The 14,622-nt window shown below is 43.2% G+C and overlaps 1 protein-coding gene across 1 annotated transcript in view; it reads left to right on the top strand.

The window, feature by feature from the left end:
• Nucleotides 1–14,622, top strand: part of pik3c2b (phosphatidylinositol-4-phosphate 3-kinase catalytic subunit type 2 beta) — a 133,567-nt gene that overhangs the window by 19,326 nt on the left and 99,619 nt on the right. The window contains exons 3-5 of the mRNA XM_033042853.1: nt 4,463–4,563; nt 5,640–5,794; nt 9,642–9,762. Coding sequence (XP_032898744.1) covers nt 4,463–4,563; nt 5,640–5,794; nt 9,642–9,762 — 377 coding nt within the window. The remainder of the gene's footprint in view (nt 1–4,462; nt 4,564–5,639; nt 5,795–9,641; nt 9,763–14,622) is intronic.

Raw genomic sequence — 14,622 nt, forward strand, 5'->3', positions numbered from 1 at the left:
CTTATAACAACAGGTAAAGTCAAGTCAAGACAAGTGAGTTTATTGTCATGTGTCCCTGTATAGGACAATGAAATTCTTGCTTTGCTTAAGCACACAGAAAAATAGTAGGCATTTACTACAAAACAGATAAATGTGTCCATAGACCATGATATAAATATATACACGTCACTATATAATATAAAGGTCACCTGGACAGGTGCATGGGTAGAAAAAAGGGCAGTAGTGGATAGGTGGTTACATCCTTAAGTAGTTATGCCTTTCCTGCTGCTGAAATGTGTAGGATGAAACTGCAGATGCTGGTTTACACCAAAGAAAGACACAAAATGCTGGAGTAACTCAGCGGGCAGGCAGAAACTCTGGAGAGAAGGAATGGGTGATGTTTTGGGGTTGGGACCCTGGTGACCCTCGGAGGTTTAGAAGGATATACGAGCCAAACGCTAAGATAGACACAAAGCGCTGGTGTTTGAAGAAGTGTCTCGTCCTGAAACATCCTCTCCAGAGATACTGCATGTCCACAGAGTTACTCCAGCATTTTATGTATCTCTGCTGGAGTAACTCAGTGGGTCAAGCAGCATCTCTGGAGAACATGGATAGGTGATGTTTCGGGTCAGGAACCCTTCTTCTGGCCTGATCTGAAATGTCATCCTTCCCTTTTCTCTCGAGATGCTGCCTGACCCACTGAGTTACCCCAGCACTTTGTGTCTTTTCTGTGGTATAGACCTGCATCTGCAGTTCTTTGTTTCTACATGGGCCAAACGCAGGCAGGTGGGACTAGTGTAGATGGGGCATGTTGGTCGGCAGGGGCAAGTTGGGCTGAAGGGCTTGTTTCCGTGCTGTATGACGAAGTCCAACTAATCTCCATCAATGTGTATTCTCCACCAGCCTGATTTCACCCTTCCTCAACTTAACTATTTACTCTCTCTTTAATTTGTTTATCTTCTTTAATTTGTTTATCTACTTTCCTCTGAAGTGTAAAAGCACAGCTGGTTTGTGCCACAGCAAATCTCTCTTGTCATCTCCTCTCTGCTGAAAGTGAAGGACAAAGTGCTGGAGTAACTCAGCCGGTCAGGCGGCATATATGGAGGGGATAAGTAGGCGAGGTTTTGTGTTGAAACCCTTCTTCAGACACGACTTCTTCCTTGTGTCTCCTCTTACGGGTTGACCTAACCTAACAAATAAAGCTAGTCATTCCTTTCTTTCGGACGGGGGGGAAACGATGTATAAACACTGCTGTAATTTCTACATGGTAAAACCAAAATGTATAAACATGACCTTTATTAAAATCTGACAATGTGCACTTTAACCACATGTGATTCTTTTCTATTACAAATCTCAAATTGTGGATTACAGAGGCAAATAAATAAATGATGGGTCTTTGTCCCAAACATTATGGAGGGCACTGTACTTGTTTCAACTATTTGTTTGCCAATCTATGAGGAGAATGTTCATCTTGAATACCATATTGAATTTATTGGATATTATATTTAGGCTTAAATTTAGTTTTGGTTTCAACCATAAGCTGTTTCAATTTATTAAGTTTGTATAATCAAAGAAGGCCTCCTATCATGTTTTGGATGTTTTTATTATTATCAACTCATTATTCTTCCTGCTTCAAATGTCAAAGTTAACCACAAACTTGGGTCAATCATTTAAAAGTAAATACTCTGCATCACAACAGTTCAGGAAAGATTCAAATCGTGACACGCACGCAGTTGTTTTTTGGACTGTAACATGACAAAGGTCTGTTCAAGGATGTGAGTCAAACATTTTACAAATCATTGCAATCTTGCAAGCTCATTAGTCAAGGAGACAATCTAAGTTGTCAGGCACTAATGAATGCCTCTTTATTTTTGGCCAGGAGAAAATTAAATTCACCGTTCACAAACATTTTACCATTGAGTAGCGAAGGATATTGATTAGATTATGATGTCTCGAATGGAACAGCTTTTGAATACACTTGCAAATTTCAGTGCTGGAATGGGGCAAGTTAGACTAGGTCGCATTTTATCTTAAATAAAGATCCTCATGCCTTAAAATCAAGCCTCACCATTTTCTTAAATCTCAGTCCTGATATAGTTTTTGATTTTGTGAGTAATGTTCGGACCATAGCAACAACTATTTTGAGGTGCAGAGTGTGTGTCAATTCCCCATTACTGATTAATGGAAAAGTGTAGTTCTCTATATGCTTGTTGACTCTGATGAATCATCTTAGTACCATGCGACAAACCACATTAGATCTCTGATCCAGTCTATCGTATATCAGACAGCTCCGATCAACATATGACGCTTGGGCAGCTTACAACCCAGCGATATGGATATTGACTTCTCTTACTTCAAGTAACCCTTGCTTTCCCTCTCTCTCCATCCCTCTCCCATCCTAGTTTTCTGACTGGTTTGACTGTCCACCTGATTAAATGTTATCTTTTTATCCCTCATTGTCATCTTCTCTTAGCTAACAATGATCTATTCTACATTTTCCTTGACCTTCGTGCCCTTGGATCTCTCGTTTTCACACCTTATCCTTCCATATCTCTGTCTCCCTCTCCCCTGACTCTCAGTCTGATGAAGGGTCTCGACCTGAAAGGTCACCCATTCCCTCTATCCAGAGATGCTGCCTGTCCCGCTGAGTTACCCCAGCATTTTGTGCCTATCTGCAGTGTAATCCAGCATCTGCAGTTCCTTCCTACACAGCTCTGATGTATAACTCTCTGCCATATGGGCCCAGTCATATCTTTGTGATTAGTTTGTGTTCACAATCTTGTCGCTGTTTGTGTACAAACTGCTGTTTGAGGTATATATTGAGGACTCAATGGGCTGAATGGTCTATTTTTCAGTGTTTAACAGTACGTTGTGTTTGGGTGTTACATTCAATTATATCAAGTCAAGTCAAGTTTATTTGTCACATACACATACGAGATGTGCAGTGAAATGAAAGTGGCAATGCTCGCGGACTTTTGTGCAAAAGACAAACAACCAAACAACCAAACACACTATAAACACAATCATAACACACATATTCTTTTACATAATAAATAATGGAAGGAAAAACGTTCAGTAGATTGGTATAAAATGTAAGTAATATTCTTTCTATGCATTTCTCTACTTCAGCTGCCATCTTTATTGCTCTGGTATTTAAATACATATCTACCTTCTGAATTATTTCAGAATGATTGTGAACAATAGTTGTTGATCAGTTTGTTACTCATCTACTCTAACGGCTCTGTGTCAGAATGCTATCTCATCTAACTTGCATAGAATAACACCTTTCAGACACAGGCATTTTGGCCCCAACAGTCCATGACATCATTTATGCTTCACTTATACCTCCTATCATTATTTTACTTTGGAGATACAGCATGGAAAGATGCCCATCGATTCGCCAACCATCAATCGCCCATTTGTACTAGTTCTCTGTTATCCCACTTTCACATCCACTCACTACACACCAGGGGGGCAATTTTACAATTAACTTACAAACCCGCACGTCTTTGGGATGTGGGAGGAAACCGGAGCACCCGGAGAAAACCCACGCGGTCACAGGGAGAAAGTACAAACTCCTCACAGGCAGCACCCGAGGTCAGGATCGAACCAGGGTCTCTGGCGCTGTGAGGCAGCGGCTCTACCAGCTGCACCACCCTGCTGCCCTTGTTCTCCCTCATGCTTATCTACATTTGTTTTAATTTGTCATTACTCACTTATTAACATAACTTAAAAGTGTAACATAAAATTTATAACACAAAAGATTTCAAGATATGATGAAGCTCTGCGATTGCTAACTATCTCATTCCAACAACGTTATGTGTCACAATCTTTTCCCATATGTCTCTTTGATGTGGTAATTTAGCATTTGTGGGTTAGGTTATAGATGAAATGCTTACTAAAGCTGATCTAGGAAATAACAGTAGCACATGTTAAACAGGCTTTTATCATCTTTTGGATTCGCAATTTACAACACTTCAAAGTTCAGCTTGAAGTGTGGCTTGATGATGCATTACTTGTGCTCATCTAGTGCCAAGAAGCAATGAAGAGTCCCACATAGTTAAATGCAATGATATATATGTGCAGTGAGGGGGAACATATTATCTCCTGGGCAATGCACTAACCAAATTGCATTTCACTGAAATGCTTGTACGTTGTACAATTTAGCAAATTATAGGCTTTCTAACTGGTTGTCAACATTTCTAAGTTAGTTATATATTGAAAGCTGCAGGTTAGCTGAAAAATAAACTATTTTCTTCAACTAATGAACCTTTCAATCTCCTGTTTTATCATGTCTGAGTTAAATAGTTATATCTTCAGCCACCATTAAAGAGTGACAGGTTAGCTGAAATATCAATTATCTTTCCTTCAACTGATGAACCTTTCAATCTTCTGTTTTTATCATGTCTACAAATAAATATATTTCGAATAAGGCCATTAGTAAAGTTGCAGTATTGTAATTGTTTTTGTGTGTGTGTTACAGAGCTCCCTTTACGATCCCTACGAGTCGGAAAATTACGAGCTACTAGAAGTCTCGGAAGAGAGGAATGAAGAGGTCGCAGCATTCTGTCACATGCTGGATGTGTAATTACTTTTTCATTATCAAGACATTTCCACTTTGTTAACCTTGAGTAGTGCAGCAGGCTTTGTGCTTGTGCAATAATGTTTGTGTTATTTCTTAATTGTGTAGAAACGTCTAAAGGACAAACACAGTTTATATGTGATGAGTAAAGGTTCTTTATTTTTCATCTTGGAAGTATTAGAGTAATACAGCACAGAAATAGGCCATTCAGCCCAACTTGGTCCATGCTGACCAAGGGGCACAATCTTCGCTAATCCCACATTTGGCCCATATCTCTGGGGTTAAGAGGGTAAAAAAAAGAGATCACCCATGATGGTGTAGACTTGATGGGCTGAGTGGCATACTTCTTCTCCTATATGTTGCGGTCTTTAGCAAAGGCAGTGACCTCAAATGGGATAAGTTAGAAATCAGGCTTGTTTTAAGCTGCATGGCAGAAGAAAAGGTAGGGAGATGAATAGGGATGTTTGCGGTAGGGTGGAGATCATGGAAAAATGAATAGAATAAGTGACGGTGCTAGGCAAGAGAGGTGTGTTAATTTTCAGTGTTTTTAATCAATTTAGGTTATAAAGCGGTCTCTGCGGTTTGATAATATGCATCGCTCAATGCCCAAGCCCACCCATGAGAAACAAAGAACCGCAGATGCTAGTTTTTACCAAAGATAGACACCATGTGCTGGAGTAACTCAGCAGGTCAGGCAGCATCACTGGAGAAAAAGGATGGGTGACGTTTTAGGTTGGGATCCTACTTCAGTCTGAAGAAGGGTCCCAACCTCAAACTGCGTCCATCCTTTTTCACCAGAGATGCCGCCTGACCCGCTGAGTTACTCCAGCACTCGGTGTCTATCCCACACATGAGGAACTCTGGGAATTATTGTGGAATGATGGCACTTATTGCCAATATGGGCACTGCCTATGTTCCCTTGGCACTAATTGGAAATTGATCTTTTCATCAAATGGAAACTCATAATGTTATAAATTACATCTTGCCTGTGAGATTTAATCAATATGACGGCGTGAAATCTCTTGGGGGAAAGTCAGCGGGGTTCAGTGTAAAATTGGTCACTATTTTTCCTCTCTAGGCTTCGAGGTGGCTACACGTGTGAAAGCGGGGATAACGTGGGATTAATCTGGAGCCCAGTTGTCATCCGGAATGACCAACATGGAGATGGTATCAGTGTGAAGGTTACTGTGTCTGCGGCCAGTCTTTCAGAGCCTCTAACATTCACGTGTGATGGTGAGTTTCAGATTTAGCTAATCCGTTGTTTCGAAAACGGAGGCTGCACGGTGGCGCAGCAGTAGAGTTGCTGCCTAATGCCCCTGTCCCACTTAGGAAACCTGAACGGAAACCTCTGGAGACTTTGCGCCCCACCCAAGATTTCCGTGCGGTTCCTGGAGGTTGCAAGTGGTTGCCGGAGGTTACAGGTAGTGGAAGCAGGTAGGGAGACTGACAAAAACCTCCGGGAACCGCATGAAAACCTTGGGTGGGGCGCAAAGTCTCCAGAGGTTTCCGTTCAGGTTTCCTAAGTGGGACGGGCATTACAGCGCTTACAGGACCAGAGACCCGGATTCGATCCTGGCTAAAGGGTGCTAGTGTGTACTGAGCTCGTACGTTCTCCCCGTGACTTGCTTGTCGAGAGCTTCGGTTTTCTCTCACACCCAAGACGTACAGGTCTGTAGGTTGATTGGCTTGGTATATATGTAAAAATTGTCCCAGTGTGTGTAGGATAGTGTTAGTGTCTCGGCGCGGACTCGGTTGGCCGAACGGCCTGTTTCCACGCTGTATCTCTGAACTAAACTAAACCAAACAATGGTCATCTTGTCTGAAGCTATTTTCCAGATTCACACTTGCATGACTTTCAATGCCCTGGATGCCTTTGGGGGTTTGGACTTGTGTCACCAAAATCAATGGCTCAGTAATTAAATCGCTGTGTTCGAATAACCTTATGGAAAAGGTGCTCGGCTCGTCATTGATCTGTCTAATCAGCTGATCTCGACCCGTTTGGAAACATTTGAGCAAATGTATGAGTATTTAATTGGGACAGGTCGGAGTTGTCACTTGAAACGCAACGTGCTGGATCCCATCAGTTATACCTGCAGTTGAACGGGCATCATCAATGCATGATTTAGAGTAGTAGTGGTACACATCGACTGTGCGTGACATTAAGTCAATCCTTTCAGAAAGGGAACAAATTGGCTGAAAATATTCTCGGTTTTCCCATTTGCATTCGTTTCAATTAATCTTTATGCAAATAAATGAAAGCATTTTGATTTGTTTTAAATGCTGAGAGATCCGGGCAGTCACGGTGGCGCAGCGGTAAAGATGGTGGCGCAGCGGTAAAGTTGCTGTCTTACAGCAAAATGCAACGGCAAAGACCCTGGGTTCTGTCTGTATGGAGTTTGTATGTTCTCCCGTGATCGGCGTGGGTTTTCTCCGAGATCTTCGGTTTCCTCCCACACTCCAAAGACGTACGGGTTTGTAGGTTAATTGGCTTGATAAAAATTGTCCAAATTGTCCAGTACTGAATGATGCTCTACCTAGAGCTTCTCAGCGTAATACATCCAGATCCAGATCCAGATAATGAAGACCTCAGTACCATTTTTAAGTTAGTTTAGAGATACAGCATTGAAACAGCCCCATCTATCACCCGTTATGCTAGTTAATTATCCCATTTACTCATCCACTCCCCACACACCAGGGGCAATTTAAAGAGGTCAATTAACCTGCAAACCCGCTCATGTTTGGGATGTGGGGGGAAACCGGAGCACGCGGAGGAAACTCATGTGGTCACAGGGAGAACGTACAAACTCCAGATGGGCAGAACCCAAGGTCAGGATTGAATCCGGGTCTCTGGCGCTGTGAGACAGAAGCTCTACCAGCTGCGCCATTGTGCCGCCCTAGGCTAACGGAGTCTCCTTGACTAGCATGGCAATGATCATGCCTAAATATTCTCTTCCCCGCCACAGGTTCATCATCACAGCAGTGTGTACCATCTACAAAATATAAACAAAAAGATACCCACAAAGTGCTGGAGTAACTCGGCGGGTCAGGCAGGATCTCTGGAGCAACAGGGTGGGTGACGTTTCGGCTCCGGACCCTTCGTCTAGGTCCCGACACGAAACATCACCCATCCACCTGCAGAAAAACTAGTGTTTAAGAAGGAACTGCAGATGCTGGAAAATCGAAGGTACACAAAAATGCTGGAGAAACTCAGCGGGTGCAGCAGCATCTATGGAGCGAAGGAAATAGGCAACGTTTCGGGCCGAAACGTTGCCTATTTCCTTCGCTCCATAGATGCTGCTGCACCCGCTGAGTTTCTCCAGCATTTTTGTGTACCTGCAGGAAAAACGAGATTAGCTTCTGAAAGTAGACGAGAAAAATGAAAGGAGTGAATTTAGGACTTTATTAAATTTAGAAGGAAAATGAACATGTAGTTATCAAGGAAGATGCTTTTTTGCAGGTCAGGAATTCACATATACCTTCCTAAACTAATTCATAAACATTGCTACAGCACCCTGCCCACCGAGATAGGATTGCACCTTTGTCATGAGGATGCATTGGATTAATGGGTGGCTGTTTTATTTTAGAATACAAAGTTACTTTAAAGGTTGACAGTTCACTCTCTGCTATTTGTGTTTCTCAAATTGCCAATTCGTGCTCACGTGGTTCAATAATGTAAACTCTTCATTTTTCATATCTGCAAAGCTGGAATTTAATGATGATGCTGCAGGACCTTAAATTGATTTTTTTTTCTCATTGAAGGGTTTTTATTTTTAAAAAGCTGACAACTACAAACCTAAATAACTGTGCAGATGTGACCTTGGGTAAATGCATACATAAGATATGCCCCGTGGAGTTATTTTGGTTTCCTGATGCAGGAGTTTTTGCACAGATTGAACTTGTACCTGTTTCTCCACCTCCCCCTCCACCTACATTCCTTTCTCCAACTTCACAATTCGCACCTCTTCAGCATTTTTGTCTCACACCTTCTACCTTTTCAGCTCCGGCCTTTGTCCACCATCGACCAGCCAAAAAGCCCCACTCACCAGTATTCCCCCATCACTTGCTAGGCTGAAGAAGGGTTTCGGCCCGAAACGTTGCCTATTTCCTTCGCTCCATAGATGCTGCTGCACCCGCTGAGTTTCTCCAGCTTCTTTGTGTACCTTCGATTTTCCAGCATCTGCAGTTCCTTCTTAAACACATCACCTATCCATGTTTACGAAGGAACTGCTGGAAAATCGAAGGTAGACAAAAATGCTGGAGAAACCCAGCGGGTGAGGCAGCATCTATGGAGCGAAGGAAATAGGCAACGCTTCGGGCCGAAACTCTTCTTCAGTCTGAAGAAGGGTTTCAGCCCGAAACGTTGCCTATTTCCTTTGCTCCATAGATGCTGCATCACCCATCCATGTTTTCCAGAGACCTGTTGAGTTACTCCAGCATTTTGTGTCAGGATTTAACGTGCTCTTTTTCCATCTCTAGGGTTTCCTGTCTCATTTTTCTTGTGTTGAAACTCTCATTTGTGCTTCTGTTCCCTCTAAATTCTCTTCGCTGGTCTTCGATCTCATCCACGATATGAGCCAGACGCATTAGAATGAAAAACCTACAGTCCTATCTCGGTGGGCAGTGTGTTGTAGCAATGTTAATGAATTACTTTAGGAAGGTATAAGTTTAGTTGATTGTCACGTGTACTGAGGTACAGTGAAAAGCTTTGTTACATGGTATTCAGTCGGTGGAAAGACAATACATGATTACAGTCTAACTGTCCACAGTGTACAGATACATGATAAAGGAATACGAATTCCTGACCTGCAAAAAAGTATATTCCTTGATAACTGCATGTTATTCTAAATTCAATAAAGTCATAAATTCACTTCCTCCACCCAACATCATTGTGATCTAGCAATCTGTTAATTTTTAAACATCTTATAACCCTTGCCGTTCAATTAATTCAGTAGCCTCTACAGTCTATGTTTCTTTGCAACTTCACATGTTGGGACATTTTGACGCCAATTGGTGAAAGAACTAGAGCGCAGACTGTTAAGACGAGTTGTTCGTCGGTTGTGACTTTTCCTTTTTTCCCCAGGGGGCTCCACGGTGGACCTGATCATCTATCAAACTCTCTGTTATATTTATGACAATCTCGCAACCATCAACGTTGACAATTTTATCTTGAAGATCTGCGGACTGGAAGAATTTTTACTAAAGTAAGTTGCTTGCTGTAATTTAGCATGTAAATGAGTAGCCAATGTTTAGTTTAAAGATACAGCATGGAAACGGGCCCTTCAGCCCACCGAGTCCATGCAGACCATTGATCACCCATTGCATCCACTGCCTACACACTCGAGGCAATTATACAGGAACCAATTAACAGCGGCACACTCCCCAATCCAATGGCCAGTGACAACTTCACCTCTGGCAAGGTGTGCCTGTCAAGGATAGTCCTAGTCAGCTACAGCAGAAAATGCAACCACAGAAGATACATTCCTCTTTCCAAACCGGGCAACATCAAAGCCATACCATCATCTCTCCCAAATGGTTGGGTGCCAACTAATTAATTGGCTTTGGGAAGTGGGAGGAAACCGGAGCACCCGGAGAAAGCCAACGCGGCCACATGGAGAACGTGCAGACTCAGCACAGACAGCTCCCGAGGTCAGGATCGAACCGGGGGTCTCTGGCGCTGTGAGGCAGTAGCTCTACCAGCTGTGCCACTGTGCTGCTGTCTATGTGTTGGCATGGGAAACCATGAAGGGTTCAGTGTTTGTGCATCATCGAACCCACTGAGCCGCGGATGGAGATAGCTGATGAATGGTTAAAGTGGCTGGTTAGTTTTGAACATTTTTCACATTTGTAAGCGTCACCCTGTGATTGGAATTGGTGACAGGTGACGATTATATTCTTTCCCGCTGGTTTTCCGTATAATCTTTTCCCTTCGCTCCTGAAATTGCCGATTCTTCCCAGAGGAATTACAGGCCCTTAATTGTATCAGATACGATTTTATTTATTTTGTTCACGACATTTGTGAACTCGTATGTAAGCCTATGATTGAGTTACTGGATGAGTATCCAGATATGAAAAATATTGATCTGTACGAATGAGTATGAATCCCACCATGGAAGCTGGTGTGGTTTCAAGTAATCATATAAATCTGGATTAAAAAGCTAACATCCCAATGAGTGTCACTGGTTGGGGCCATGAAGAGATCAGATTATTATTTCCTCTCTACACATTACTGCCCCACTGTGAAATCTCTTCAAGTTTTGCCTCCTTTGAAGAAAGGACACAAAGTGCTGGAGTAACTCAGCGGGTCAGGCAGCATCTCTGCGGAACACGGGCTGAAGGCATTTCGGGTCAGGACCCTCTTCAGTCTGAAGAAGGGTTCTGACCTGAAACGTCTGAAGAAAGGTTTCGACCCGAAACGTCACCTACCCATGTTCTCCAAAGATGCTGTCTGACCTGCTAAGTTATGCCAGTACTTTGTATCTTTTATTATTTCCTCTCGCTAGTCTTGCTCTTGATTTTTCACGATGCCTCGAAATGAAAGTGTCTGCTGCCAAGTTCTTTGAGGCTGGGTATAAGATTGGTGTAAAACGTGTCGTATCTTATTTTCTGCAAGTAGCATCACTTTAATTGTTTGAGAAAGATATAACAGGATATCTGAATGCCTTGTCCACATTAATGTCGTCAGAGATCAGCTGGCACTCGCTATTGTAAATCATGTTTGCAATAGATGTGCCAGCTGTTACTAACTCCCCAGATCCATGGAGCGATGGATCTATTACACACAAACACCCTGGGAGTTCTTGTGACTTGATATCATTCCATTTGGGTAAATAATGCCCCACACCATATCGCCAGTAAGCTAGAGACAAGCAAATCTCAGAATAGACCTTTATGTTAAAAGTCAGTTAATTGGTTGGTGGTTTAGAAATCCTTAGACAACACAGCAAGAAAAAGCTTGACAGGGCACACAGTGGAGCAGCAGTAGAGTTGCTGCCTTGCAGCGCCAGAGATCCAGGTTCCATCCTGACTATGGGTGATGTCTGTACAGAGTTTGTACGTTCTCCCCGTGACCTGCGTGGGTTCTTTACGAGATCTTCGGTTTCCTCCCACACTCCAAAGACGTACAGGTTTGTAGGTTAAGTGGCTTGGTATAAATATAAATTGTCCTAGTGTGTGTAGGATAGTGTTAGTGTGCGGGGACCGTGGGTCGGCGCAGACTCGGTGGGCCGAAGGGACTGTTTCCACACTATATCTCACAACTAAACTAAAAAAAGCTCCCAATGCTCCAACAAGCAGCAAGTACTAATGTGCAGAAAAGTTTTTGCAGAGATTTCCAAAACCATTCCTCCAATGTGTTACTTTCGGTTTGACTAGTTATCATGTAAACAAATAGAAGATGACTGGAGCTGGCTTGGCAACTTCCCATCTCAATATTTATTTAAAACCAGATTCCATTTGCAGTTTTTAATTTTTCACAGTTTGTTTAGTGTGGCAATATCAAATGCAGCTGTTAATTTTTATTTTGAAAACAAAACTAGTAATGAACAGCTGGTGTGCATCGTAATATGTGTTTAGTTTAGAGATTCAGAGCTGAAAAAGGGCCAGCGATTCCCGTACACTGGCACCATCCTACACGCACTCGGGACAATCTATTATTTTACCAAGACAATTAGCATAGAAAAAACGTGTACATCTTTGGACTGTGGGAGGAAAGCGGAGTATCCGGAGAAAACCCACGCAGGTCATGGGGAGAACATACAAACTCTGTATAGACAGCACCTATAGTCAGGATTTCTCTCAAACTGTGCATTGTGATGCATGCCCATGTGATTCAGGTACCCACTTGGGGCGATCCCTGTGGCTGTGCAGTTGAAACCCTGCATTACTACGTGAGTTGCCTGCAGAGATAAATCGTGCAGCTTCCACGCATGGGATTAAAATGCTGGCACTTTGACCAATGCGTGTGATTATGCCTGGCACTGGGAATAGATCTCTTCCTCATGACAGGATACGTGGCATTGAAAGATAAGCACAAATGTGATTGTTAGCCATGGAAGGTGCAGCATCCTGTGTTTCAGGCGGCCGTTCCCTCTGGGTGGGTAACAAAACACAGCCTTCGATACCTCCCATCAATAAACCGTTCCCAGAACTCAATGTTGAGGTCAGTTTTTGTCCTATTTTAAGAGCGCTTTCCCCAGCACAGGAGAATTTGCATCAGAAGTGAAGTCAATATCATTAGCTATGTAGAGTGGCTTCTCCCTTTCATGGCATTCAAAGAACAAGAGTTTCTCTATCAAAATGTTAAGCGCAAAGCACAGAATTTGTATTTCTTTTTGTAATTGAGAAAAGATTGCAGAAAAATCAGGGACGGAACAGGAGCATAAATTAGGCAGCACAAAGAGGTTCGTTCGCTCGTGTGTGTGTGGGTCAGGCGACGCATAGCTCCGCTGTTGGCCTCCGTCGCCGTCCGACATGTTGACAGAATTGGTCGCCTCGACGCGTCACTGAGTGCATCGTGTCGTCGTTTTCCGCGTTTGCCACGATGAGGCTTCTGTCATGATCCCCGCTCAAAGAAGTAAAGCAGGCCCGATAAACAAAATGGCCCCCAAATCTGAGCTCTCATTTATGGAATCGCACATGGTAGGGAAAAAATAAATACAGCCTAGAAACGGACCCTTCGGTCCATCGAGTCCATGCCAATAAACGGTCACCCAGACATTAGTTCTATCCTATGCAGTCGGAACAATTTGCATAAGCCAATTAACCCACAAACCTGTACGTCTTTGGAATGTGGGTGAAATCCGGAGCACCCGAAGAAAACTCATGCAGTCACGGGGAGAACGCACAAACTCCGTACGGACAGCACCCATAGGGAGGATTGAACCCGTGCCTCACAGCGCCAGAGATGCGGGTTCAATCCTCCCTACGGGTACTGAATCGGTTGATTAAAAACTTATTTGGTTCACTTTAAGGGAGGGGATCCTCACTCTCTCAACTTGTGAGTTGAATCTTATTCAAAAAGCTCAATTTAAACAGGCCAGCGAATCTTGTACCCTTAAAAAAAAAGCGCAGGGTGCTAGAATAACTCAGCGGGTCAGGCAGTATCCCCGGAGAACACGGATAAGTGATGCTTTGGGTCAGGACCTTTCTTCAGACTGAGATGTGTAATGATTGAAATTTAACTTGGATGCGTAAAGTATTGCATTCCAATTAGGAAAGACGAACAAGCGTTCTTTTAGGAAGGAGATGAGGAGAAATTTCTTTAGTCAGAGGGTGGTGAATCGGTGGAATTCTTTGCCACAGAAGGCTGTGGAGGCCACGTCAGTGGATATTTTTAAGGCAGCGATAGATAGGTTTTTGATTAGTACGGGTGTCAGAGGTTATGGGGAGAAGGCAGGAGAATAACCAGATAAAGCAAGCTGAATTAAATCTGATGCCAGAGGGTAAAAACAATTATGGGCTTGAAGTGCAACCATGGATTTAGAGGAGATGTCAAGGGTTATGGGGAGAAGGCAGGAGAATGGGGTTGAGAAGGAAAGATAGATCAGCCGTGATTGAATGGCGGAGTAGACTTGATGGGCCGAATAGCCTAATTCCGCCCCTAATACTTATGAGCTTGCGAATGTCACTGTTCAGCAGTAGTCACTTAAAACTTTGTCATTATTCAAGTGAGGCAGTAAAAATGTTCAATTTACTACAGCAAGAAAACCCTCCACCATCTTTGTGGTGTCAGTACAAAGAAAAGTAGCCTATCCCTCGTATGTACCTTGCCTTCCCCTGTTGGTGCAGCAGTGCTTCCTTTAACATGTGCTTCCATTTTGTTTTTTCGTGTAGCATTTTGTCAGAGGAAAGCCGTCGTGCAAGCACCACATTTCTTTAAACACACACCTGTAAATACCTTGTAAAGTTTAGTTAATTGGGCGGTCACGGTGGCGCAGCGGTAGAGTTGCTGCCTTACAGCAAAATGCAGCGCCAGAGACCCGGGTTCGATCCCGACTACGGGTGCTGTCTGTGCGGAGTTTGTACGTTCTCCATGTGACCGCCTGGGTTTTCTCTGGGTTCCT

Source organism: Amblyraja radiata, chromosome 24 (assembly GCF_010909765.2).
Source record: "Amblyraja radiata isolate CabotCenter1 chromosome 24, sAmbRad1.1.pri, whole genome shotgun sequence".
Taxonomy (NCBI): Eukaryota; Metazoa; Chordata; class Chondrichthyes; order Rajiformes; family Rajidae; genus Amblyraja; species Amblyraja radiata.